Source organism: Nicotiana sylvestris, chromosome 6 (genome assembly GCF_000393655.2).
Source record: "Nicotiana sylvestris chromosome 6, ASM39365v2, whole genome shotgun sequence".
Classification (NCBI taxonomy): domain Eukaryota; kingdom Viridiplantae; phylum Streptophyta; class Magnoliopsida; order Solanales; family Solanaceae; genus Nicotiana; species Nicotiana sylvestris.
Window position 1 is genome coordinate 35,981,480 of NC_091062.1, and position 27,982 is coordinate 36,009,461.

The 27,982-nt window shown below is 37.6% G+C and overlaps 1 protein-coding gene across 4 annotated transcripts; it reads left to right on the plus strand.

Moving 5' to 3' along the window:
• Positions 1-209: 209 nt before the first annotated feature.
• LOC104222846 (uncharacterized) lies at positions 210-27,908 on the plus strand. 4 transcript variants are annotated; one of them, XM_070149991.1, is made up of 11 exons: positions 210-486; positions 10,183-10,292; positions 10,501-10,632; positions 10,711-10,784; positions 10,879-10,984; positions 11,803-11,871; positions 12,577-12,641; positions 12,738-12,836; positions 14,003-14,102; positions 23,593-23,639; positions 27,241-27,326. In XM_070149991.1, the coding sequence occupies exons 1-11, from the start codon at positions 324-326 to the stop codon at positions 27,242-27,244; spliced, it is 969 nt and encodes a 322-aa protein (XP_070006092.1). In that variant the 5' UTR covers positions 210-323; the 3' UTR covers positions 27,245-27,326. The 4 variants fall into 4 exon arrangements, 2 of the variants coding, with proteins under 2 accessions (XP_070006092.1, XP_070006093.1); XR_011400457.1 differs by lacking the exon at positions 23,593-23,639 and adding an exon at positions 27,437-27,908 and having other exon boundaries at positions 214-486; positions 27,241-27,355; XR_011400458.1 differs by lacking the exons at positions 10,183-10,292; positions 23,593-23,639 and adding an exon at positions 27,437-27,908 and having other exon boundaries at positions 211-486; positions 27,241-27,355.
• The last annotated feature ends 74 nt before the right edge of the window (positions 27,909-27,982 follow it).

Genomic DNA, 27,982 nt, shown 5'->3' on the forward strand with positions numbered 1-27,982 from the left:
ACGGAATAGGTGTTTATTTAATTCTTACATATAATTATTTTCTTCTTTTCCCCCAATCCGTTATATAACACATTAACTACGCCCCAATAGCAAATAAATTGATGTTGGCTAATACTCACACACGAACCATGTTGCATTTAAATTTGCCCAACTTTGAAATAAGAATAGAAAAGAGTATTTACCAAAACCTCTCATTTCAATATTGAAACATATCCATTCACCCAAAATCTTTGAGTGTTTACTTTAAATTCCAAAATACCCAAATCGTTGAATTGGAAATTGCCCCACAAACCATTGCCACTCCCCTTAAAATCCTGAACCAAATGTGCGCACTACGAGTGTCGACCATGGCTGCCAGTGGCTTAGCCTCACTTCCGATTCTCAGAAGAGTACTTCCGTCACTCCTATCTTCTCGTCCCACTCATGCCGTCAAAGAGATCTTTTACGATAGAACCCTCATCCTACGAGCACCTCTGCGCTCCTCAGGTCTGCAAACTTCTCTTTATCCTCATTCCTCCGTTTCTTCTCGTGATTTTTGTGTCAATTTTTATCATTGTACTGCAATTTTAGTTGAATAGTTACTCATTAAAATTTTTTTTTTAGTTGAATAGTTGAGTGTAATGTGAATTCCTGATTACTATCCATCATTGGAACTGAACAAAATAGCGTTGCTTATAATATAGCGTCAGAAAATCTTTTCTGCATCTGCGTGTTTTTCAAATTTGGACGATCAAAAAGTTGGAACGATCCATAAAAAGAACTCGGCCCCTTCGGCTAAGCCATCTCACCATAATACCATGTAGATCGACATTAGTTTGCTAGCATTTTGTTAATCCTAACCAAGGTAACTCGTTCCAAGGGTGACTATCTAATTGACCAAGCCAATAGTACGACCATAGTCCTACACCGGCACGTGTAGCTTTGGATATTGGCTCCTTTTGACCAATACCTTCTCGGTAACATAATAAGAATCCCAAAAATGTTGCACTAAATTTGGCACCTTTGGCCCTTTCTTAAAAACATGGGCACTTTTGCCGCTTAAACATAATCTTTTTGTGTTTCATAGCCATTGACATTTTATCATTTGAAAGCTATAAAGTCATATACATGTTCATAGAAAAACTTTACCATTATGCTCATTTTACATTTAAAACTTGAAACATTCTTGTCATTGTCATTTTCATTTGAAAACCCTTTTCATCAATGTTAATTTGAAGGCTTGAAAACACTTAAAATCCCAACACTTTATGAGTCATAGCGTTTGAGCATTTTCATTTCAAAACATATGAACAACAACAACAACAACAAACCTAGTGTAATTCCACAAGTGAGATCCAGGACGGTAGTGAGTGCGCAGACCTTACCCCTACATGTGTTATCAAAGGTGCGCTTAAGCCCGGAAGCGAGACTCAAAACATGTTGAGCGCTTCGCCTTGCTTAGTTGGCGCTTCAGTATTATCATCAAGGCCCTAAGGCATACTTTTCCTTGCCAATGAGCGTAATCCTGATAAGATGACACTAAATAATTGATATTTCACTTTATCGTGAATTTTCTTCAATTTATTTGTCCATATATTTGGTATTCGTGCTTATAGATCTTAGTCTTGGACTAGACATTATTTGTCCATATTTGCGCCTTTCTTCATTAAAACCCATGTTTTATTTGCGCTTTGTGCGTAAAGCCCCAACATACCATAGAGCTTTTTTGCGCTTTTCGCTTTTGATAAGACCCTCGGCTCAAGGAACATTTAAAAACATATGCATAATTACTTGTCCCACACAATCATACATTAACATTTCATAAAACAATAGACATATAAACATACTTAGAAGACAATGTAGACATACTTAGAAGATATGAAGTTTTGGAGACATAATTCTATGGAAGGGTTCGGTTCAATATACCTTGGGTATGCCCTTCTAGTCATTAATGTTAGCTCCAATTATCTAAGAACGAGCCAATCGACACTAACAATTTGAATCTGCACTTATGAGTTCACATTCATCAACATCATATCACAACAACACCCATTCAATCAACTAAGTGTTCAATGCTTATGCTTACTTCCCAAAGATTCAAGAGAAATCCACATTCTTCCTTTGGATGTCGATTCTCGTGTTTTAACTCCAAGCCGTACATTAAATGCCTCATGGAATCTAGTAGCTTCATTAGAAACTCAAAATGATACAATTTGAATCAACCCATCACTACTCATCGTCTTCTCTACCCAAAAATCCATTTCCAAGACCCATTTCTAGTGTTCCAACAATCTCTATGTTAAACTCCGCTTTTATTCCATAAACATGTTCTATAAGCTTATTAGAACACAATATATAACAATGGAGTAGCGGGGCTACGTTGTTTTAGACAAATCTTGAAATTTCCCAACTTTGAAGATTCTTGAGGAAGATGAAGATTCTGGACAAAATCCACATTTGGATGTTATAATTCATGTTAACAAACATAATCTAACTTAAATCAACCATTTCCAACTAACCTTGATGTTTGGAAGGAGACTTGGGGTAAAAAACCTATCAAGGAACCATGCCCTAGCTTAAAAAATGAAGGGTGACCGAAATGGCCCTTTTATAGAACAGTCTGAATGCTACAACATTCGATTTTTGGATGCTGCAGCATTGCCTCGAAAATATTTTCTTCTGGGAATAGTAGAGAGTGCTGCAACATTCGATTCTTGATGCTGCAGCAACAACAACAACAACAACAACAATCCAGTGTAATCCCACAAGTGGGGTCTGGGGAGGGTAATATGTACGCAGACCTTACCTCTACCCCGAGAGGCTGTTTCCAGGAGACCCCCGGCTCAAAGAGGCAACAAGAGACACTATATTAGTACTATCAATAGACTCATAATAAAACAACATAAAATACCACAAAATCCATAACATAACATAAATACCATAAAATAACAAAGTAACAACAATATAAGAGATATAGGAAATACGAGAAAGATGTAAGGTATTAATACACAACAGATAAAGCCCATCATCAGTAGTTGATCAATAACATCCTAAGACTAATTCCTAACTGGCTAGTCTCACTCTAGTGCGCTGTAGAAAAGACATCACAATTTCCCTAACCTACAACCTTAATGCTCGATCTCCACAATTCCCTGTTTAGGGCCATGTCCTCAGTAACCCTAAGTCGCGCCATATCCTGCCTGATCACCTCTCCCCAATACTTCTTAGGTCTCCCTCTACCTCTCCTCGTACCCACCACCGCCAGTCGTTCACACCTTCTCACCGGTGCATCAGTGTTCCTCCTCTGAATGTGCCCGAACCATCTGAGTCTTGCTTCCCGCATCTTGTCCTCCATGGGGGCCACACCCACCTTCTCTCGAATATCTTCATTTCTAATCTTATCCTTCCTTGTATGCCCGCACATCCACCTCAACATCCTCATCTCTGCAACTTTCATCCTCTGGATGTGTGAGATCTTCACCGGCCAACACTCGGTCCCATACAACATAGCAGGCCTAACCACTGCCCTATAAAATTTACCTTTCAGTAACAGTGGCACTTTCTTGTCACACAGGACTCCCGTCGCTAACCTCCATTTCATCCACCCCACCCCTATACGGTGTGTGACATCCTCGTCGATCTCCCCGGACCCCTGAATAAACGACCCCAGGTACTTGAAACTACCCCTCTTAGGGATGACTTGAGAATCAAGCCTCACTTCCACTCCCGCTTCCGTCGGCTCTGCCCCAAATTTGCACTCAAGGTATTCCGTCTTCGTCCTGCTCAACCTGAAACCTTTGGACTCAAGGGTATGTCTCCAAACCTCTAACCTCTCGCTGACGCCGCGTCGTGTCTCGTCGATTAGGACTATGTCATCAGCAAATAGCATGCACCATGGCACCTCCCCTTGAATATGATGTGTTATAGCATCCATCACCAGGGCAAATAGGAAAGGGCTGAACGCAGACCCTTGGTGCAACCCCGTAATAACCGGAAAATAATCGGAATCGCCTCCTGCTGTCCTAACCCGAGTCTTAGCTCCATCATACATGTCCTTAATCGCCCTAATGTAGGCAACCGGGACCCCTTTAGCCTCTAAGCATCTCCATAAGACCTCCCTAGGAACCCTGTCGTACGCTTTCTCTAGATCGATAAACACCATGTGGAGATCCTTCTTCTTATCCCTGTATTGTTCCACCATCCTCCTAATAAGGTGGATAGCTTCTGTGGTAGATCGCCCCGGCATGAACCCGAACTGGTTGTCTGAAATAGACACCGTCCTTCGCACTCTCATTTCTACCACTCTCTCCCAGACTTTCATGGTATGACTTAGTAATTTAATACCCCTATAGTTGTTACAGATCTGGATATCGCCTTTGTTCTTATACAACGGGACCATTGTACTCCACCTCCACTCTTCGGGCATCCTATTAGTCTTGGATATAACATTAAGCAACTTAGTAAGCCATTCCAAGCCTGCTCTACCCACACACCTCCAAAGCTCAACCGGAATTTCATCTGGTCCGGTAGCTCTGCCCCTTCTCATCTTACGCATTGCCTCCATGACCTCATCGACCTCAATGTCCCGACAATCACTTAGTTCATGGGGGCTGTCGGCATTCCTCAATTCACCTAGTACAATATCCTGATCCCCTTCCTCATTTAGAAGTTTATGAAAGTAGGTCTGCCATCTCCTCTTAATCTGGTTATCCCCCAACAAAACTTTGTCGTCCTCATCTTTTATGCACCTCACTTGGTCCAAATCCCGAGCCGTCCTCTCTCTCACCTTAGCGAGTCGGAGTAACTTCTTCTCCCCGCCTTTGTTCCCTAGTTCCTCATACAAACGAGCAAAAACTGCCGTCTTTGCCTCCGTCACTGCCATCTTTGCCTCCTTCCTAGCTACCTTATATCTCGCAATGTTCGCTCTCTTCTCCTCCTCTCCAGTGCTCCCCACTAACCGCAGGTAAGCCACCTTCTTCGCTTCCACTTTACCTTGTACAACTGCATTCCACCACCAGTCTCCTTTGTGGCCACCGGTGCGGCCTGAAGATACCCCTAACACCTCTCTCGCCGCCTTCCTTATATAGTCCGCCGTCGTCGACCACATAGTGTTTGCGTCCCCACTACTTCTCCAAGCTCCCATTGCCGACAACCTTCCTTCCAACTCCTGGGCTTTAACCTTAGTCAAGGCGCCCCACCTAATCTTCGTGCGGCCTCGTACTGACCTTTGTTTCCTTCTTATCATAATAATAGCGTCCATCACCAAGAGCCTATGTTGCGTTGCAAGGGTCTCACCTGGGATAACTTTGCAATCCTCGCACAACCTTCTGTCGCATCTCCTGAGAAGGAGATAGTCAATTTGAGTCTTCGCCACCGAACTTTGGTAAGTAACCAAATGCTCCTCTCGCTTCGGAAAACTCGAGTTTGCAATCACTAGATCGAATACCTTGGCAAAATCCAGCAGTGAGGTGCCCCCTCCGTTCCGTTCCCCGAAACCAAAGCCGCCATGCACCTCAGTATAACCACCTGCAGACGACCCAATATGACCATTGAAATCCCCTCCTATGAATAACCTCTCGGAAGGCGGAATACTACGAACAATGTCATCCAACCCTTCCCAAAAACGCCTTTTAATCTCCTCATCACAACCTACTTGCGGTGCGTACGCGCTAACGACGTTTAAAGTACACTCACCCACCACCAATTTAATAGTCATTAGTCTATCATTCACACGCCTGACCTCTACCACCGACTCCCTAAGATGGCTATCTACTAGGATACCCACTCCATTCTTACCCCTCACGACTCCAGAGTACCACAACTTATACCCATCCACGTTTCTCGCCCTCGATCCGACCCACCTAGTCTCCTGGACACACGCTATATTAATCTTCCTCTTCTGAAGGATCTTCGCCAACTCTATAGACTTACTCGTTAGCGAACCTATGTTCCATGACCCGATTCTCAACCTATAGGCTCCCTTGCCCCCTCTACCTCCCCTGCCTCCCGACCCACCCCCTGACCCCGGGCCCACTCTTTGCCCCACACTCTGCCCCACCTGAGGACATGCCTTTAATCTATCATCCCCGACTGCCGCCACTACACCTACGACAGATCTACAAAAGACTCGCTAGTGCACAACGGACAACGAATCAAACTAAAAGGAAACAAGTGACTACCTGTACACCTATTGAATGATTTAACTATTGTGAACTAAAGTAACATCAATTTAGCTATCACCAAAAGGAAAACAGTAGAACGGGAGGTACCAATTCCCGAGAACCAAACCTGTGTTGATTTGCAGCCCTCGATATACTTGCAAGCTCACGCACCGCTTCCCACCGCCCTTTGCTGACGCTCGTCCAAGTTGCTCTCCTTTGCTAATGCTCGTGCGCCCAACTTGTCTCCAACAACTTTGAGAATTTCCCTGAAAACACAGAAAATACCACGACCCAAAGACCAAAAAGGGCTATCACCGCTACCACTGGTGTAGCACCGAAAGTAACTAGCAGCCGAAATTAACTGAAGAAAAACAACAAGCAAGCTTCTGAAATAGGCGAGGAGATCCGGCAACATAACAACAACAAACCGGTGACCAAACGAGTGCAACTCGATAGCAATGGACAGCGATTCAATCCGCCAAATTCCAGAAATTCTTAAGCTAAAATCTATCTTTGTCTAATTTAAATGAATTTCTAGTGGTAGGGGTACAACCTCTTTCCTAAAGCAATGTAAGGAATAGAAAAGGTTCTTTTTCTGCTATTCTTTCTACTTCGAGCGATTCATATGGCGTTTTATCATATAATCCTGTTAACTCCTGTTTAGATTAATAATGATGAAGGATGATTTACTCTTTTACAAAAGTTTCATTCACTGTAAATACGTAAACTTTACCTAGTATTGTCACTAATTTTACTTTCTTTTATCACTAAGACTACAAGGACCTAAAATGAGCCCAAAATTGGAATAGCTTTAGATCTATTGGTTTTTGGAAATCAAACCAAAACCCTTTGCTAAACCTTAACACAGACAAACAAATCTAAAGAAGGAGATGGAAGACGAAGGCTTGAGTACTGACCTATCAGAAAGCGGGCAGAGAGATGATTAGGAGAAAAGCGGCGACCAAAAGCGAAAATTTCAGATTTGCGCCAAAGGAGATTGTTGGAACACTAGAAATGGGTCTTGGAAATGGATTTTTGGGTAGAGAAGACGATGAGTAGTGATGGGTTGATTCAAATTGTATCATTTTTGCGGCGATTCTTGATGCTGCAGCATTGCCTTAAAATTTTCTTGTCTCTTTTTGTGATCTTCCGCTCAAGCTACTTATTTTCAAATATCGTAATACACTTCATACCATGCCCGTATAATATTTTCCTCATCCGCGGTTAGCCTTGGGGCGCAAAACTTTATCTCAAATCGTTGTTGGCGTACGATAAAGTCTTAGATCCTTACGAACTTTTTACGAAGCTTTACATAATGTCACACTCTTCCTGTTTGAGACGTAGAAAATGTTTGAAATAATTCTTTTTCTATATAACTTTCATAATTATCAAGAATTTAAATTCATTAAACTATCTACACTTTAAGGTTGATGTGATGTTTGCTCTCTTTTCAACAATACTCTAATATCCTCTTCATTCATCACTATATTGTATAAGTCAGATTAACATATCAGACTTCGTATCCAATCAAATACCGTCACATAAAATGAAATGGCGGGAGATTTGATTAACTCATCTATAACACAATTGTATACTATTTTTCAAGTAGCATGCAATTGAAATTGCATATGCTTGAAATTAATAGCCTTGACTAGGCTTATCATTTTGAGAAGTCCAACATCAATCTACAACATCATCCTGAGGCATTTTATCAAACAATTGCTTTGCACCTTCCAAATGAGTGAATGGCCCATTAATACAACATATAAACAAGTCTTGTGTAAATGAGGATATCTGATTCAAACTTTGTATTAACTATCCTCATCAATCATGCCTTTATTTGAAAAGCTGAAACTTCACTGCAAGTTACCAGTACAAAGGTGAATGCTGGATTGTATTATGCAGAATTGAACTGTGTGTGCTAAGTGCTGATTTGTTCACACCTAGTCTATAACTTGTACTCCCACAAGATGACAAGTGCCTTGGGTATATAATCAAGTAAGAGTGAGAAAATTGCATATTTTGACTGAGTTTTGGTCGTTCATGTGCATTTCAAAAGATCAATAGGCAGTTAGTTTTTTTCTAAATGTATTATTGGCTGAGCCAATGTTGTCAATTCAGACTAGGACAAGGACCAGGACCATGAAAATTACCTTGAAATAATAATGATCAAATAAGACCACGTCTAAATGTCTAAAGACTATTTTGTCACCTTTTCTTTTATCCATATATTTGTCTGCCTCAACTCCCACATAAAGATCAAACGAAACTATCCAAGCTACAACATTAAGAGCCCGTTTGACCAAGCTACCAAAAACTAATTATTTTGAAAAGTACTTTTATTTAAAAGTGCTTTTCGAAAAAGTACTTTTGGAGATTAGTAGTTTGTGTTTGGCCAATTCATTTGCGAAGTACTTTTTGAGATATTTGATAAATAAATTGTGTTTGGCCAATCTTTCAAAAAGTATTTTTGAGTGTCAAATTACGAAAAAAGGGCAGTAAAGGTTTAGTTTACAATTAACATTATCTAAAAAAGAGAAATTTTAAATCTTTATTATAAAAGAATTTAATTATTTTTTATCTTTATTTAATTAAAGTATAAAACATAAAATATATATATTGAAATTCTTAATCAATATAAAATATAAGTATATAAAAGCAATATTGGTAGGAAGATATGTGCTTACATGTTACATGTAAGAAAAGCGCTCTCTTTTCTTGAGAAAACGACGAATTAGGTAGTATTTCATTATGTCAACTGTATTATATGCATGCACGGCAAAAAGAAATATAAATAATACTACATAATGGAGATTATATAATGTTGATATACTACGAAAGAAAAAACATATCTTTTGAAGATTACTTGAATCTGGTGATTAGCGTTGTTATTTCAGAGAATAATAGGAGACGGGAAAAAGAAAAAAGGCAGAAGAGAAAAGAAAAGATCTATTTATAGTAGAGAGATTACTCTAAATAGGCGTAAGAGAAGAAGAATAAACATACGCTAAAATAAAAAGAAGAAGAAAAGAATGGCAGAAAAAAAGAAGTAAAGGTTAAAATAATGAAGGATAATTTAGGAAATATAAATTTATGATAAGGATATTTTGTCTTAATAAAATTAATTTTCTGCATTTGCTTCTTGGAAGAAGCTAGAATTTGTAGCTTCTTCCCTAAAGCAGAAAAACTGCTTCTGCTGCTGGTCAAAAGCACTTCTCTGTTTTGGCCAAACACCTCATATTTCCAAATAAGTACTTTTTTCGGAAAAAAACTTGACCAAACGGCCTCTAAGCTGATTTCTTTTAATGACTATTTGGATAACTTTGTTGATTTCTAGCATATGAGTAAATGGTGTAGGATTGGAAGAGTTATGCTGAGGCATTTATCAAACAATATCTATTAACCTAAACATTCTACTTTAACTATCCTTAATCATTCCTTCTGTTAAAAGTTGAAATTTCACTGCAAGTTACTAGTGCAAAGGTGAATGCTCGATTGGCTTCTGCAGAATAGAATTGTGCCTGCTAAGTGCTTATTGGTTTTCACCTAGTCTCTAACTTGTAGTTCCACAAGATGAGGTGCCTTGGGTATAATCAAGCTAAGAACGAGAAAATTCCATTTTTTGGAATGAGTACATTCTTTTTGGCTGTTCATGTGTGTTTTACAAGATCAGTAGACCGTTAGTTTTTTGGGTGATTATTGGCTGGGTCAATTTGGTCACTTGCAGAGTAGTATTAGGACCATATCAGTCGTTTTGAAGTTATAATGATCAAATAAGACCAAGTGGAAATGTCTAAGGACTACTTTGATCACCTTTTCTTTTATCCATTTGTCTGCCTCAACTCCCCCTTAAAAATTAAACAAAACGATGTGTAATAGCTTAAGGGCTATTTGGATAAATTTGCTGATTTCTAGCATCTTAGTAAGTGTTGTAGGATTGGAAGATTCCTTCAGAATATCTATTGGCCTAAACTTTCTACTTTTAGTTATAAAATTGTAATAGCTGATGACCCACATGTTTGTTGAAACTCTGTCGAAACAGCTTTTGGAATATGCGACCTACCACAGGCTATTAAGGGTGATACAGATGTTTTACTGAAAGGATTGGGAGACAAGAACACCATTGAAGATGTGAAACGTATTGTTGAACTGGTACATATACATCTGTCGGACCAATCAATCTTCTCTCAATTAGCATTTGCAAAGTCATGTCTAGGTTTTTCTCTTTGGTCCCTGTTGCAGAAAAAGAGCCAAAGCATTGTTCTAGGTCTTAAACCTAAACTGATTGGAGTGATTTTTGAAGAGTTTCGAAGTTCTTAATGAAGGGATAGTTCTTGATAATCACTTGTCGACTTCTCAGGCGAAACGGGCATCATTGAGACGAGAAGTTTTACATACTGACTTTCTGACCCCACCTGTTCTGAAAGAGTCAATGCTAGTCTTAGAAAGGTTAGCCGACGTTAAGATCGTTGCACAAGGAGGATACCCAGAGGTACGACAAAATGTTTTCTATAAAACTTGTTTGAGCAATAAAGCTGCTTGAGTTTATATTTTTTGTTGTTATACATAGGCTGAATGTTGCCGTCTCTCAGTTGGACATCCAGATGCATTAACAAGTGATCCAGATATTGTCTCAGCCTTGAGGTAGGTCCTCCTGTGGTTTGTTCAGTTATGTCTTATGTTTAAATCAACCAATCATAATTTCTCTTTATCATTGTAAAAGAGATCCCTTTTCCAGTATTTCAGGGAACTTTTCATTTCAACCTTGTTCTCACGGTGATTTCCTTGGTGCAATCCTTGGTACGGGGATAGTAAGGAATAAGCTGGGAGATATACTCTTGCAGGTATCTTCTTTATTTATTTTTTGGAGGTTCTCTCTCTCTCTCTCTCTTTCAAGTTTCCGCAACACCAAATTGAGTCATCATTTATTTGGATACAGAATAAATATCTAAAAGAATGATAGGAGTGACGGAGAGTGAATTTTTTTTTATCAACTGGAGGGCTCCTGGGAATTTAGTTGTGGGCATCACCAAAGAGAGGATCCACCTTTTTATGCAGCTGATTTATTATGTAATAAAAGATGAGTTAAAACTTAAATGTGGAGCTAGTGCTTGGTTATGAAGAAAAGTTGTAGCTCAAGACTTGATCTCCCAATGAGTCCTCAATTTAATGTGGAAGTGGTGATTCAAACATCTATTATAAGATGCAGAAGTAGCACAAAGCTTGATGGGTGAAGCAACATCCAAGATAGATTTGAAATCTCCCTTTTATACCAAGAACGTACTACTAAGTTAGCTTAGATACAGAGAAACAGAGCACGACAAAGTATCCTGCTGGCCTACTCTCTAAAAGTAAACCGATTCCTAAAACAGAACAGTTGGTTGAACTTCTTTAAAGACTGCTGATTCACAATTTCAAACTAATATCACTAGATAAAATTTTCTGGCAATATCAAATTGTCACGTTGGATTATCTAAAGTTTTTGAATTTTTCTTATGAAGTTATATTTTATTCTTTACTTTCTTTGACATTTCTGACCAATCAAAAGCCTCTAGATCATGATGTTGGTCTTGTGTGTGTATTTATGTAACTGTTGTAACATATTCCACTTCCCATTTGACTAAGTATTAGGTTGTCTTGAACATCTCTTTGTGATGTTTAGGGTGAAAAGGGAGCTCATGTTCTTGTTGTTCCAGAACTTTCTGACTTCATTTTATCAGCATTGGACAAGGTAAGGATACTTTACATATTGCTTCCACTTGCAGTATCCTTTTCTCCTCTCATCATCAAAGTACTTTAGTATATTGTTCTCCATTCGTCATCAGAGTACTTTAGTCTCTGCATTCTTGAGCGCATCTGTCTTGTCATTTGCATAATGCTATTGGTAGTTGGATCCCTTAACCTGTAAGTTTCCCTAAGCTGGAATTGGCTGGACAATGGAAAATACTTACTCTTGGTACTCTTTCATGGGTGTGGGTTAGGTTGGGAAAGTCATGCTGCAAGATGCTTGATTACTTTGCTATGTAGTAAGTACAACTTTTTTTCTTTTAAGTCTTGTTGTATTTTCAGGAGCCTTATTATCTTTGAATTACAAAATGCTCTGCACCAAATGAAAGAAAATAACTTCTTTCCTTTATGCATCTATGTGATTTTCCATTATAACTTTTTTTTTTGTCCCTGCTTCACACCACTTGCTTCTACCAGCCAACTAACACTGAAATTTTCTACATTATTTGTGACTATCGACAACTACTGTACTCACCACCAACATCTACTATTATTACATGATATTACATTGATTTGGACAGTGATTAAGTATATGAATTTTCTGCATAGAACATCTTTTTTGGAAAAATCCAAAAGGAGCAAAAAAATTCTAGCTTTAAAAATGTACTGGTGTGATTAAGTTGTAAAGCTTTCCACTTAATTTTTGTAGGTTGGAAATGTTTCTGTCTCTTGCAAGAAGATTCCATTGCTAGCCCTTGAATATGAACCACCAAGGTAGAAGATGTTACAGTAATTGTTTCTTTGGTTTCTTCTCTTCACGCGCAGAATGTTATGATTTAGGAAATTTCGTTTTTGTTTTACTCTTTCTAGGACCAAGTCCTTAAAATCCGTTGAGGCATCACTGAGACTTGATGCCGTAGCTAGTGCAGGATTCAAAGTGTCACGAACCAAAATGGCCAGTTTGATTAGGTAATCTCCTTTCATATATTTTTTTCTTTCCAAAATATATTGCTTGTTGCGTGCTTGGCACGGTGAATGACGACATAACTGATCTTACATTAAGTCATCGTATATGAATAATTAAAATGACTATTGCCTGAATTTATGATAATGATTCACGTGTGATCCATAATCAATTGTCATAGATTTGCAGATAAGCTGTCCTTTCGATACAGTATAACCTTGAAATTCGATATATGGTATTCAAATGGGCTTCTTCCATGAAATTTCTTCACCTTCTCATTGTTTCCTGCACTTTTTGGGTTTTTTAACGCTATAACCAACAGATTTCGTTTTGATTTTCACCTGTGAAAGAGCGAGGTAACTTAAAAGAACTACAACCCATAATCTTTCCTAGGTTCGGCATTTATGGCTATTGACATAAGGGAATCATCCTGCAGTGATGCACATTCTCCCTTGTTTCTTAACAGTAAATCTAAGTTCTCAAAGGGTTACTAAGAATTTGTATTTCCATTCATAAGCATGAAAATGAAGAGTTTCTTTTTATTTATGATGTATTTACTTGAGTTGTCTGTAAGAAAGGATTTCTTTCTTGTAGAACTAGATGGTCGCTGTGCAGTGATTCATTATCTGTTTAAGGAAAGGAAACTCAACCAAAGAAAAAAAATTGATTCATTTATTATAGTGGTAACAGGTCAGATGAATAAGTAACTTCTTGATGGAAGTTTGTTAATCACTTCCTAAAAAGAAATCAAAAGGAAAAGCTGAAAAGGAAAACCAGCACTGAACTGACACTACTGGCGAGAGGGTTTTAGTTTTGTGCTTGATTGTCACTTGTCTAAATAGCGTTTATATCCCCAGCTGGGGAGAGGTGGTTATTGCAGGCTTCTAGATTTTCTCAAACTAACCTACTAGGGATCCAGGATTTTATAAGGTTGCAATTTCTGTGTAGTATCTAAGCTTGGCGGGGTTGTTGGGTGGGAGCAGAGGGGTGGTATTTTGAGGTTGTTTGCTGCTGTAGCCTCCAAATTGAATGAATCACTAAGGATGTGGATAATATGTTGATTTGGTAACAATTTCTATATGTTTACTGCTTAGACCATGCAGATGTATTTGGCCAAATACTTTGTTGCCTAAGTTGATATTATCTCAATCTTATCTTGGTGGCCTTTCAGTAATGGAGATGTTCGTGTCAATTGGACAACTGTGATAAAAAGCAATACTACCATTAAGACCGGAGATATCATATCAGTTAGTGGAGAAGGCAGACTTAAGGTAAGTTATTTCTCAGAAAACTCTGCCGTCACTATGAAAGTCAATGAATCAAAGGAAACTCCCTCCCATATCCCACACACAAATCAGATCTCCCATAGACAAGAAATAAATTTTGGTTTAACTTTTATAATGCTTGTCCAATATTGAGCTAAATGTGCTCTGCTCATTGGCTCGTTTGCGAAAAAAAGGGCATGCCTATCTCTCCCTATGAGTTCTGAGGTTGAGAATCCATTTTTACTTCGGACTTGGCTTAAAATGTAAATTCCCTTTTCTCCAACTTTTGGAAGTATCATTTTCCAATTTTGTCACTCAACTAAGTGTGATCATTTCTAATTTCAAAAGTTGTCTCTGACCAACAAACAAAGCTAAAAGATAAAATGTGATTAGAGAAAAAAGTCAAGTAGTAAGCGTTGCTCTAAATTCCTGGATGCCCTACTATAATGCCAATTTTGCAATAGCAGTTTTAAGATTAATTAGGTGTTGTAATTTCGAGAATATCCACGGGATATCCACAGGATGAGTGTCGTAGAAATATGAAAGTTAAGATGGATGTAGGTCATTCAAGATTAGAAATTATCACATTCAGCTGAAGGTGCAAGTAGCACCACATAGAGGATAAATTAAGAAAAGGTCGCTTGAGATTGGTCATGTTCTACATCTACTTCCAAACACATTGGTTCATAGGTGTGAAACCATGGTGTTTGAAAGTGTTAAAAAAGGAAAAAAAGACATTTAATCACGTGGAATGAAGTTGTCTCATAAGACCGACAATCTCTTGGAATCCATGTAAACATAAAACCAAATAGGGCACAATCTATGTTGCGCGGACTCTCCAAAATGTAGCCGCACCCGTGTCGGATCCTTCAAAAATGCACTACTATTGGAGGATCCGACACATATCCTGCCACATTTTCGAAGAGTCCGAGCAACATAGGGCACAATAGGAGAAAAAGATCAATATAGGTGATGCCAATTAGTTAAGGTTAAGGTTTAGTTTGCTTGAAGTCTTTAGTTTTGTTAGTGATTTGTGTCACACCTCTTCTTCCCACAACCCTGTTACAAGATTGAGTTAGAGAAGTTTTTCCAATTCAAGTGATGTTTTGAAAAGAGATTGTTTATTATTTAGAGTTGCCACTTGGAATTGAGTTTTGGTGTTCCAAGGAACTTTTTATTTGAATCCCTCATCAAATGGAAGGTTTGACTCCTAATTTATGGTCTACGAAAATAGAAGACTGAGTAAGGAATTCTCTTGACCAAGGGGAAGGTGTAAGGCACTCATTGAGTATCGTGGTTCTAGCACAATCACTTTTATTGACTAATGTAAGGCTTAATAAGCCTTAAATTAGGTAATAAAGTCGATCGTGCTAGAACCACGGGACTCGAGGAGTGCCTTACACCTTCCCCTCAGTCAACAAAATTCCTTACTCACTCCTATGTTTTCGTAGACCATAAATTAGGAGTCAAACCTTCCATTTGATGAGAGATTCAAATAGATGGTGACTTGGAACACCAAAACTCAATTACAAGTGGCGACTAAATAATAACCAATCCCTTTTCAAAACGTCACTTTAATTGGAAAAAACTCCTCTAACTCAATCTCGTAATAGGGTTGTGGGAAGAAGATGTGTGACGGCTCTAGCCACTCCTCTGGGGATAATTAATTAGAATTCAAGCTTTTTACATTGGTTCTTGTTTGACTTTTATCATGTTTTGGATATTATTGTGTTTGGGAGCCTACCACGCTATTTATCGCTTTAATATTTATTTGAACTGTGATATAAATTGTATCCTCTCTTGAACCCCTCTAAGTCTTTTGATAGGTAGCTATGTTATGTTTGCCTACCAACATTACAAACTTTCTGTCTTGAGATAAAGCCAATTAGCCTACCAGCTTCGGGTGAAGGATTTAGTCATATGTTTTAGGCGGGAGAGTCGTTAGCTAGCCAGTGCTGCTTTACTACTGGTGACTTTTGACGCTCCTCGGCTAGCCAGGTCTAGATACCATCTCTTTTAGGATTTGAAAACTTAGAAGAACAAGCCACAAGCAACAGATATCCCTAGTAGGCTACGCTTTATTTGCATCATGTGCATTGGACTTAGCGGGACTCGGCATAGAGGTCGGGCCCGTCTAGGACAGGTACCAATTTTTCAGACCAACATGTTCATTTTTCTGTGTTATATGTAACAATATTTGGTAGGCTTTGCCCAAGTTTTCATGAAATACCCCTTTTTTTAAATAAAATTTTGAAGTACTCTGGTGTATAAAATCATGATTTTCAAAAAAAATTTCTAAAATTTTTTAACCGAATTACGCGACTTTGATTCTCGCCACGTGGTGAGATACGTAGGCAATCTTCATCGGGTTCAATCCCTTTTTAAAAAAAAAACAAAAACAAAAAAAACCATTAAAAAAAAGATGTGTATGAATTATTTTTAAAAATAATAATAATAATAAAAAATATAGTCACTTTGTTCAGTTTAATCTCTTCTGGCTAGTTTTGCCCTTGCGTCCCATCCTTTTTTCCGAAATAGCATTGAAAACTTTCCTCGGAAGTGCGAAATGGTCGTTTTATCAAAAGACGCCAATTTTTTCATTTTTTTACATTCACTTGTTTTTACAAAAAATAGTCATTTTGAGTGTTTATTTTTTATCTCATGGTTATTTTACTAATTTAACCCCTATTTTTGAGTCCCATAGTTTGGTGTTTTTATTTTTTCTAGAGTCAAAATCCGAGAATTCGGAATTTTTATGTGCCAATAATATATTTGGCTGAAGCCTAACCCCGCATCTTGCTAAACAGGTACACTATGAGTAGGAAAAGAGGTAAGTCTGAAAAGAGGCCCAGATCAGAAGGGATACCGAATTTTCTGATTGTCGATCATATACCAAAGTTGTGGGATTGGAAGAGAGACACTGAGGACTATGAGCAGCGACAAATAAAGAAGTACCTGAGACATTTGGTTCACATGATTACAATTAAGCCAAGAAGGGATGTGATCAAAGCTTTGATTTCGCACTGGGACCCTGAGAACAATGTATTCCGTTTTATTTACTGTGAAATGATTCCAACCTTGGAGGAAATCGTCCATTTCTAGGGTGAGGGGCTGCAATCTTCGCCGCCAAAAACCTATAGTACAATACCATGTGAATGAGGGTAGGTTTCTGAAGAATTATGGATGGTATGAAGGTTTAGGAGGCAAGTGGGTTAAGTTGAGGTTTTTGTTTCACTTGTATGGCCTAGAATGCAATTTTGAAAGGAATGTGAGAAGATTGAAATCAAAGGAAGATAAGGAAACATGAAAGGTACACAGAAGGTTCGCATTTATGGTTGCTTTTTTGGGACGTGTAGTTTTCCCGGAAAAGGAAGGACGCATTGATATCCGCTTGGCAGGCGTAGTTCAGGCTCTGACCTCAAAAGGGGATGATTATACTTTGGTCCCTATGATTCTTTCTTGCATTTTTCGTGCTTTAACTAGGTGTAGATTGGGCACACGAAACTTTGATGGCTGCAATATTTTGTTACAGATATGGTTTTTGGAGCATTTCTATCGTCATCCTACGATCATTAACTTTAGTGAGCTATGGCCCAATCATACGGATCATCACCAGAAAAGAATTGACGATTGTGACTTACCAAAAGGGATTGACGTCCGGAAAGAACTACTTTTTACTCTGTTCGCCAAGCGAGTCGCTTGGAACTACCATTGATTTTCTTCTAAAGAGATCATTTGTGAGTCTGCATACCATTCTTTTTGGGTACTCATAGGTTTAGATGGTGTTCAGCCTCTATGCTCCTTTTCGGGTAATGCGTCGATTTGCACGACTACAGGAGGTACCACCAACACGAGATATGAGCAAGTTCTATTATGATTTTGGTGAAGAGCAGCCGCATGACGATGAAGAAATTATGTAAATTTGGTATGCAAGTAAGGTCTCAGAGTTGAATGAGATGGTAGAAGACCGGGATCGTGGAAAAGGTGGTCCCTGAATATATTACCTGGTTTCATGACCCTTCATCGTTTAGAGATAGGCGGAGGGATCCAACAGGAGAAGAAATGATCAAAGAACTATAAAAAGGCTAAAGGAGGAATTGGAGCATGCCCGAATGACCATAGCCCAACAGCAAGCCCAGCAACAAGCCGGAGTCGCTTAGATTCACTTGAATATTGAGAAAGATTATCAATCTGCCTTACGGGTCATGGATAAAGATCTAAAGCATGCTAAAAATGAGGTGGCCCGGTTAGAAGAAGAATTGGTAGATACGATTGGTTTAGTCAGAGCAGTTGAGGGAAACAAAAATGCTGAAATACATAAACTGCAAGAAGACTTGGGTATCGTTGAAGAAGACACGCACCAGCAACAATTGGAGTTTGATCAGCAGAAAGACCAGTTTGAAAGAGAAAAGGCCCATTGGATACGCTCAAGAGGTCAGCTTCACGCACAATTGGAAGAGATGAAAAGGCAAAACTCGGCTCATTAGCATGCAGATTTTGCGGCAGAGCGACGCCAGTGGATGATTGAGAGAGATGTGCTAAACTGTTGTATTGAAGAATACGAGGGACGTGAGGCTCAGATGGGGCATGCCCTCAACATTACTTGGATATGGTTGCATTGTCACGTGAATATGGGGCAAGCCAGAGAGCAAGTACTTCGATTGACGGAGAAAGCGACATATATTCACGATGATCATCATCATCTAAACAATGAGAAAGTTGGTCAATAGGCATGTGCCCTCGTTCCACAGTTGCCGGCAGTGTTCCAGAATTTGTACGAGACTTTGGAGAGAGAGTGGAGGCCAAGGTCTTCTGAAGCAGGCCATTGATGATATCTGTTTAGCAGGAAGACTAGGTTGAGGATTAAAGCTTTAGTGCAGTCAATTAGTTTTTTGCTTCATTTTCATTTGTCACATTTCTAATTTTTTATTTGGAGTCTTTTATTCCTATCAGAGTTTGTCTTATTCCTGTCATATTTATGTCTTTGGAGTCAGTTGAGTCAGTTTCTACATATTTTCCTTTTCTATCATTGTATTTAGAAAAAAATTGAAATAGCCTTTCCTCATCTCAATCTGATAATGCTAAGTATAAAAAAACTTTTCATTCTTTTTCAATTTTTTTCTAAATACGATGATAGAAAAGGAAAATATATAGAAACTGACTAAATTGACTCCAAGGACATAAATATGACTGGAATAAGACAAACTCTGATAGGAATAAAAGACTCCAAATATAAAATTAAAAATGGACAAATGAAAATGAAACTAAAAACTAATTGACTGAACTAAAACTTTAATCTTCAATAGTCTTCCTGCTAAACAGATATCATCAATGGTCTGCTTCAGGAGACCTTGGCCTCCACTCTCCCCCCAAAGTCTCGTACAAATTCTGGAACACTGCCAACAACTGTGGAATGAGGGCGCGTGCCGGTTGACCAAATTTCTCATTGTTTAGATGATGATCATCATCATGAATATATGCCGCTTTCTCCGCCAATCGAAGTACTTGCTCTCTGGCGTGCCCATATTCATGTGACAATTCTACAACCATATCTAGTGTTGAGGGCGTGTCCCATCTGAGCCTCATGTCCCTCGTATTCTTCAATACAACAATGTAGCACACCTTTCTCAATCATCCACTGGTGCCGCTCTGCCTCAAAATCCGCATGGAGATGAGCCTTGTTCTGCTTTTTCATTTCTTCCAATTGTGTGTGAAGCCGACCTTTTGAGCGTATTCGATGGGCCCTTTCTCTTTCAAACTGCTCTTTATGCTAATCAAACTCCAATTGTTGCTGGTGCGTCAACGATACTCAAGTCTTCTTGCAGTTTTTGTATTTCAACATTTTTGTTTACCTCAACTCGTCTGACTAAACCAATCGTGTCTGCCAATTCTTCTTCTAACCGGACCACCTCGTTTTTAGCATGCTTTAGATCTTTATCCATGACGCCTAAGGTAGATTGATAATCTTTCTCTATATTCAAGCGAATCTGAGCGACTCCAGCTTGCTGTTGGGCTATGGTTATCCGGGCATGCTCTAATTCCTCCTTTAGCCTTTGTATAGTTCTTTGATCATTTCTCCTCCTGTTGGACCCCTCAGGCCTATCTCTAAACAATGGGGTCATGAAACCAGGTAATATATTCAGGGACCACCTTTTCCACGATCCCGGCCTTCTACCATCTCATTCAACTCCGAGACCTTACTTGCATACCAAATTTTCATAATTTCTTCTTCGTCATGAGGCTGCTCTTCACCAAAATTATTACAGACCTTGCTCATATCTCGTGTTGGTGGTACCTCCTGTAGTTGTGCAAATCGACGCATTACCCGAAAATGAGCATAGGGGCTGAACACCATCTAACCCTATGAGTACCCAAAAAAGAATGGTATGCAGATTCACAAATGACCTCCTTAGATGAAAACCAATGGTAGTTCCAAGTGATTCGCTTGGCGGACAGGGTAAGAAGTAGTTCTTTTCGGGCATCAATCCCTTTTGGTAAGTCACAGTCGTCAATTCTTTTCTAGTGATCATCAGTATGATTGGGCCATAGCTCACTAAAGTCGGTGATCGTGGGATGACGATAGAAATACTCTAAAAACCATATCTGTAACAAAATGTTGCAGCCATCAAAGTCTTGTGCGCCCAATCTACACCTAGTTAAAGCACGAAAAATGCAAGAAAGAATCATAGGGACCAAAGTATAATCATCCATGTCTGAGGTCAGATCTTGAACTACGTCTGCCAAGTGGATATCAATGTGTCCTTAAGGGAAAACTACACGCCCCAAAAAAGCACCATAAATGCGAACCTTCTGTGTACCTTCCTTATCTTCCTTTGATTTTAATCTTCCCACATTCCTTTTGAAATTGCATTCTAGGCCATACAAGTGAAACAGAAACCTTAACTTAACCCACTTGCCTCCTAAACCTTCATACCGTCCGTAATTTATGTTCAAGAGCTTTAGAAACCTACCCTCATTCACATTGTTTGGTACTATAGGCCTTTGGCAGCGAAGATCGCGGCCCCACCCCTGGAAATGAGCGATTTCCTCCCAGGTCAGAGTCGGTAAAACGGAATACATTGTTATCAGGATCCCCGTGCGAAATCAAAGCTTCGATCACATCCCTCCTACGCTTAATCGTAATCATGTGAACCAAATGTCCCAGGTACTTATTTATTTGTCGCTGCTCATAGTCCTCAAAGTCTCTCCACCAATCCAACAACTGTGGTCAGTGTTGTTAAAAGCGATAGCTTCCTCGCTTAAAATGAACAAAGCTACAGAAGCAAGTGCTTCTTTTTATAACTGGGCTGCCAACGTTAACTAAGTAAAAAAGCTCTTTTTTTAAAAGACCATCGAGCAACAACAATAGAGGTGACCTAGGGTTCAAGTTTTCTACACTTTTCAACTTCAAGATCATCAAGTTTGGTCCCAGGTATGTGATTTCTTCTTCCTCCTCCTTGTTCTTCTTTTTCTTTCACTGTTTCAGTGTCCAAATAGCAGCGAAATGCAGGCGACTTTTTTCCCCTTCAGTTTTTTTTTTCTCATTCTCCTCTTCTTCTTCTTCTTCTTCTTCTTCATTTTTTCACTGTTTCAGTGATAAATTGCAGCGAAATGCTCATTTTCCCCCTTCGGTTCTTCATTTACAATCTTGTAGAAGAATAGGATGCTCATTTTGTGCTTTAATTGATGCTACTCTTTAGTTTTTACATTGAAGTATGAACATTTGCTTACAATTACATGTATTGTCTATGCAGTTTTTTTTTCTTATAAAAATTTCGCTTCACTTCAAAAAAGCGAGTTCTCGCTTTATCAGATACTCCGGTATCCTTTCTGATCTGGGCCTCTTTTCAAACTTATCTCTTTCCCTACTCATGGTGTACCTGTTTAGTAAGACGCGGGATTAGGCTTTAACCAAATATATTATTGACACATAAAAAATTCGATTTCTCGGGTTTTGACGCTATAGAAAAAATAAAAAGCCAAACTATGAGACTCAATAATAGGGGTTAAATAAGTAAAATAATCATGAAATAAAAAACTCAAAATGACTATTTTTGTAAAAACAAATGAACATAAAAAAATGTAAAAATTGGCCTCTTTTGTATAAACGACCATTTTGCACTTCTGATGAAGGTCTCAAGGCTATTTCGGCAAAAAGGATGGGGCGCAATGGCAAAACTGGCCAAAAGAGATAAAACTAAACAAAGTGGCTATATTTTTTATTTTTATTATTTTTTTTCCAAAATAATTCATAGACACCTTTTTTTAATGATTTTGTTTTTTAAAAAAAAAATGGGGTTGAACTCAATGAAGGTTGTCTACGTATCTCATCATGTCACTAGAACCAAACCCCTGTAGTTCGGTTAAAAGTTAAAAAAAACATTTTGCAAATTATGATTTTACTCACCAAAGCACTTCAAAATTTTATTTTAAAAAAACCCGAGTATCTTATGAAAATTTGGAGGAAATTTTCTCTCCTATTTTCAATTAATCTATCCTAAAGCCGATCAATATTTGAGCAAAACCTACCAAATAATGTTACATATAGCACAGTAAAATGAATATGCTGGTCTGAAAAATTGGTACATGTCCTAGGCGGGCTCGGCCCTTGTGCCGAATCCCGCTAAGTCCAATACACATTATGCAAATAAACCGTAGCCTACTAGGGATACCTATTGCTTGTGGCTTGTTCTTCTAAGTTTTCAAAACCTAAAGGAGATGGTATCTAGACCTGGTTTACACGGGCAGACAACCCAAGCCAAGGAACGTCAAGCGTCACCAGTAGTAGAACAATACTGGCAAGGTAACTGCAATGTGTGATTAAATCCCTCACCAAAAGCTGGTAGGCTAACTGGCCTAATCTCAAGATAGAAAGTTTGTGATGTTGGTTGGCAAACACAACATAACTACCTATCAGAAGACTTAGAGGGGTGCGAAAGAGGATACAGTTTATATCACAGTTAAAATAAATAGTAAAGTTATAAATAAGCGACAAATAACACATTAGGCTCCCAAACACAATAATACCCAAAATATTATAAAATCCAAACAATAAAAAGCTCGAATGCTAATTAATTGTCCCCAGCAGAGTCGCCAGAGCGTCACACCTCTTCTTCTCACAAACCTATTATGAAATTGAGTTAGAGGAGTTTTTCCAATTAAAGTGATGTTTTGAAAAGGGATTGTTTATTATTTAGATTCACCACTAGGAATTGAGTTTTGGTGTTCCAAGTTACCTTTTATTTGAATCACTCATCAAACGGAAGGTTTGACTTCTAATTTATGGTCTACGAAAATAGAAGATTGAGTAAGGGATTCTGTAAACCGAGGGGAAGGTGTAAGGCATTACTCGAGTCCCGTGGTTCTAGCACGATCGCTCTTATTTTAACTAATGTAAGGCTTAAATCAATTCATGGTTATTCTTGTATTTTACTGATTGTGATATGCCTATTATCGCTTTATTTATTATTGTATTTTATTAATTGTTTTGACTTAGATGCGGTACACACGCAGTACTTCTTTGAAGTTGGATGTTAAACCAAGGTACGAAATGTACACACGGTTAAAACATAATTATTTTAAATTTAAAGGTATCAAGACGCGGAAATACGCACATGATCCTTTTATTATTTAAGCATGTCAATCCAAAGTTCGAGTATAAACACATGGGCTAAGATTTAAAGTGCATCTGTAACTTTTCTAGCATATTCATGATTTGTTTCTTTCCTAAGTTTGAGATTCTTGTGAGGCTATAAATATGGATATGAAATTGTGGAATAAGTGTATGGCTTTAGTTGCTAGAATTATTAACAAGGTACTTTGAATTATTTACAGTTCAATAAGTTCTTACTATTCTATCTTAGAGATTTATGAAAAACCAATTGTAGATGAAACACAAAAAAATAATTCAAAACAAGAAAATATCTAATAGACAAATACATAACAGAACAATTAATAAAAAATATCATCTAAAACATATTTGTATTAAAACAGTAAACGTTAATATGGATCTTTCTAACCTTACATAATCTTTCTATTTGTACCAAGCAAAATGGCATGCCCACGTCAACTTAACACAGCCATCGTTCCAATCACAGTCTCTAGCATTGAAGATCCATGAAACAAATTTCGAAACTCATTTGCATAAAGTTGTAACTCAAATCAATTCGTTCCTTACTAATTCAAACTCATAATTTACTAACAGTTAAAGAAAAACTAAGAATCTAATGATCTATTTTGCAATTTTAAACTTATCACCACAACAAAACTTGTCTCTTAACATTTACTAATTTGTTATAATAGCCACGAAAAGGAATTGCTAAGCAGATCCTCTGCTATCAATGTTTGAATGCATAACTTGTACTTATAAAGGCATTAGATTTTGATACAGTGGATAAGGTAAAAATAGTATGGAAGAATTCAGGGATCATCCATATAATCTAAAAATAAAGGATGAATCTGAACATAATAATGATGTAACTCAAATGAGCAAAAACTCAAACACCTTGTAGACAACATGGACTTAGAATAAAATTACTCTATGTTACATGGCCTAAATAAAGCTAAGTTGAATAGCCAGATTTCATAACATTTACTAAGACAGAATATTGAACCTCAACAATTATAAGCATGAATCATAACGTCACCACACCATTAAAACTTTTAAAAAAAAATCATACATACACGCAAGTTCCTTAAATAAGAATAGAGGGCACGGGTTAGATATGGACCTTTAAGATGACACTTTAAAATTTAACAAGAAAGAAAGCTTTACAGTTGAATAAGTAGCGACCAAAATCAGGACGAACTCGAAAAGGAGCTAGCGAAACACGACCTCGTTGGCGACCTCGAACTCAACCGAAGCTTGTGAGTTTCATGGTGTTTTGGGGCTGGGTTTTAATAAATAAATAAAAACTGTTGTTTAGGCTTGATTTTGCTATAGAAACTTATTTACCACTTTTCTTTAGGTTCCTTAAAAATTATATTCTCTATCTATATTTACTACTTATATACAAAACCTTAATAAAGAGAGCATCCTTAAAACTAGGATGTAACTGATGCAGCCCTTCTCCCCTCCCCCACGTCAGCCCCCACTCCCCCTCTCACTCTCATGTATATCAGTTATACAAAGCCCCTAAAATCAAGTTTTCATCCCATTTTCAAAAAGATTTTGAAATATTTCTCTTTCATACAAATTAATCCAAATCTCATTGTCTTCACACAAATTCATCGACATTATCTCTAAAACTGCAGTTGCAAAGAGTTCTCGATTGACAACCATTAAAAAGTTTCGAAGCTTTGAATTCAACATTTGGATTTTATGTATTTGTGATTTGTTTGTTTGGGTGCTCTTGCAAAAGATTGAGAATATACTTGGAGTTTATATCTCAATTTTGAGGGAGATTGGTAAAGTTTAGAGTTTTTAGGTAAAATTTCATATTGAAACTAGAAGAAGAAAAGTTTCTGAATTGTATCACGATTGTATGATAATTGTAGCATAAGTGTATCAGATTTGCTTCATAATTGTATCACAATTGTATCAAAGTTGTATTTGACTTGTATCTGATATATCAATACCTAATACAATACTAATACAATTATAATACAATATTTTACCAGAATTTAAGTTTAGAGTTGTGATTGAAACTTGAAGAACATAAAGATCAGAATTGTATCATGATTGTATCATAATTGTATTTGTATCATTATTGTTGCAGAAACTGTATCACAAATGTATGATAATTGTATCACAAATGTATATGATAATTGTAAATTTGTGACCAATTTCACATTTGGATTATGTATGAGCCACTATCCTATTAGTAATAATTTTGCTAGAGCTTAACGATTTTTGAATTGTTGAAAAAACTTTTAGCAACTGATTTTTTTTTAGTCATCGCATGACATTCTTTGTCGTGTGTATAGATTTCTAACTGCGAAGAAAAAGTTTCTTTTTGGTTGCTATTGTGGAAAGCAGTTTTGTGTTATTGGATTTGTTAGATTTGGTATCACTTTCCTAACATTATAAGGATAATAGGAGCATAGAATATGTAGTATGACATTATAGGAGTATTTGAAGGTTCCAACCAAAACCATTCGACAACTGAAGCAAAATTACCAGCTTCTTATTGAAGACGTGCAACTACCGAAGAGAGAGAGAAGAGAAGATTTGCGTACTGAAAAAATTAGGACGGATGAAATGAGTAGAAGTGTGAAAAAAGGAAAGGATATAATTCAATCCCTTAATTGAAGACATTAATAATGGGATGAGAGCTTTTTAAGGGGGGAATGTATACAATTTGTAAGAAAAACCTAGATACTTTTAAAAAACTACATAACCTAGACAAAATTAATAAGTTTCTATCATAGTATATATAGGAAAAGCTCCCTACTTTAAATGATACTAATAAAAATAAAAGAAATCATACAGTTTTTGTAAATTTTCATTTTTTCTTTACAGGTAGAACCTATTAAAAGTAAGATAAAAGTTCAAAAAAATCAAGATTAGACCTAGAAGAAATATTTATAGTTTAGAATTGGGGTGTGGTCAAAAATTAATTGTTCACAATTTGTATGCTAATAAAAAATGTAGAGAACTTCTTTTGCTTGAGTACCTAAATCTTCAAATATTGGATTGATATGGGTCTAAATAGAGGGACATGGTTAGTGTTGATTCATATAGCGGACCCAGACTAGTTTGGAATTGAAGCATAGTATATTGTTGTTGGAGAATCTCAATTGGGACAATTTTCAGGTTGCTTAAAGAAGTCTCATTTTGATTGAGTCTCTATCACGACTGGTGGAGTCAGTTCTATAGTTGCGCGACATGCCTGAGTTGGAAATTTGGCTAAATACTAAGCTTGTTTGAAGACATGTCTCGTTTTTCTGCTTTGTTTGGTTTTAGGACATTGTTAGTGCAAATAAGAGATTTATCAAAATACAATACTGATGATTATATATTGTTCAGTGATCTGAGGTATGGGGATTTGTGTTGTTGAATTGCTTGTCGGTAAAAACCAGATTATGCAGTCAACCAGTGCTAGCTCATTTTGGGACTTATAATGAACATTTTCTTACATCCTATTGGGGATTACAGTAATGAGAAATGAAGTTGTTTCTGCTGACTAATGTATCTCTTATTCAGATAGGAGAAATTAACTCAACAAGGAAGGGAAAGTTTGCAGTTGAGCTCATTCGGTATTTGTAAAGCCTGAAGTTATTTGGCAATATGGATTCCGTGGACTCAAAAGCTCCTATAGGTACCTATCAAGCACTCATTTTCAGTACCACTGTTCTCGCGCTTACGAAAATATAGTTCTCTCAAGTTTGCAATGTTACAGTTGTGCGCCTGAGGCCAGTTCTCTGTTGTCTGCAACTCTGCATTTCGCGGTTTAACTTTCTTTGCGAGACAAAACAGGAAAATGGAGGATGACACACAGATTTGAACTCGTTCAGTCATATTTCCTGATTCCTCTATATCAATTTCCTAAAGGGAGTGACAACCGGTTAGAGTCTTGAATTGTTGTATAATTTGTTTTACACTGTCAGTGTATTTAAAGAAACAAATACCCACTAAATTACCTGTAGATACAAGCAGAGGTGGACCTACGTTGAGGCTTGAGGGGTCACGGGACCCCGTTAGCCTCGGCAAAAAATATGTATATATATATCTCTTTGCATACAGCTGTGACCCCTTAAATATTTTTTGTGTGCCCCCAAACTCAAAGAGGTGAATTAGAGGAGCGGTTTTGTGGAGAACTTAAGTTTCTGCTTTTGCTGGATGTTGTGAGTTCAAAACCCATTATCTCTTTCTCCCCTCTTTTTAGTTTACTTCCTTTAATTCAACTAATCTTTGTTGGATGTCGTGGGTTCAAAACCCATTATCT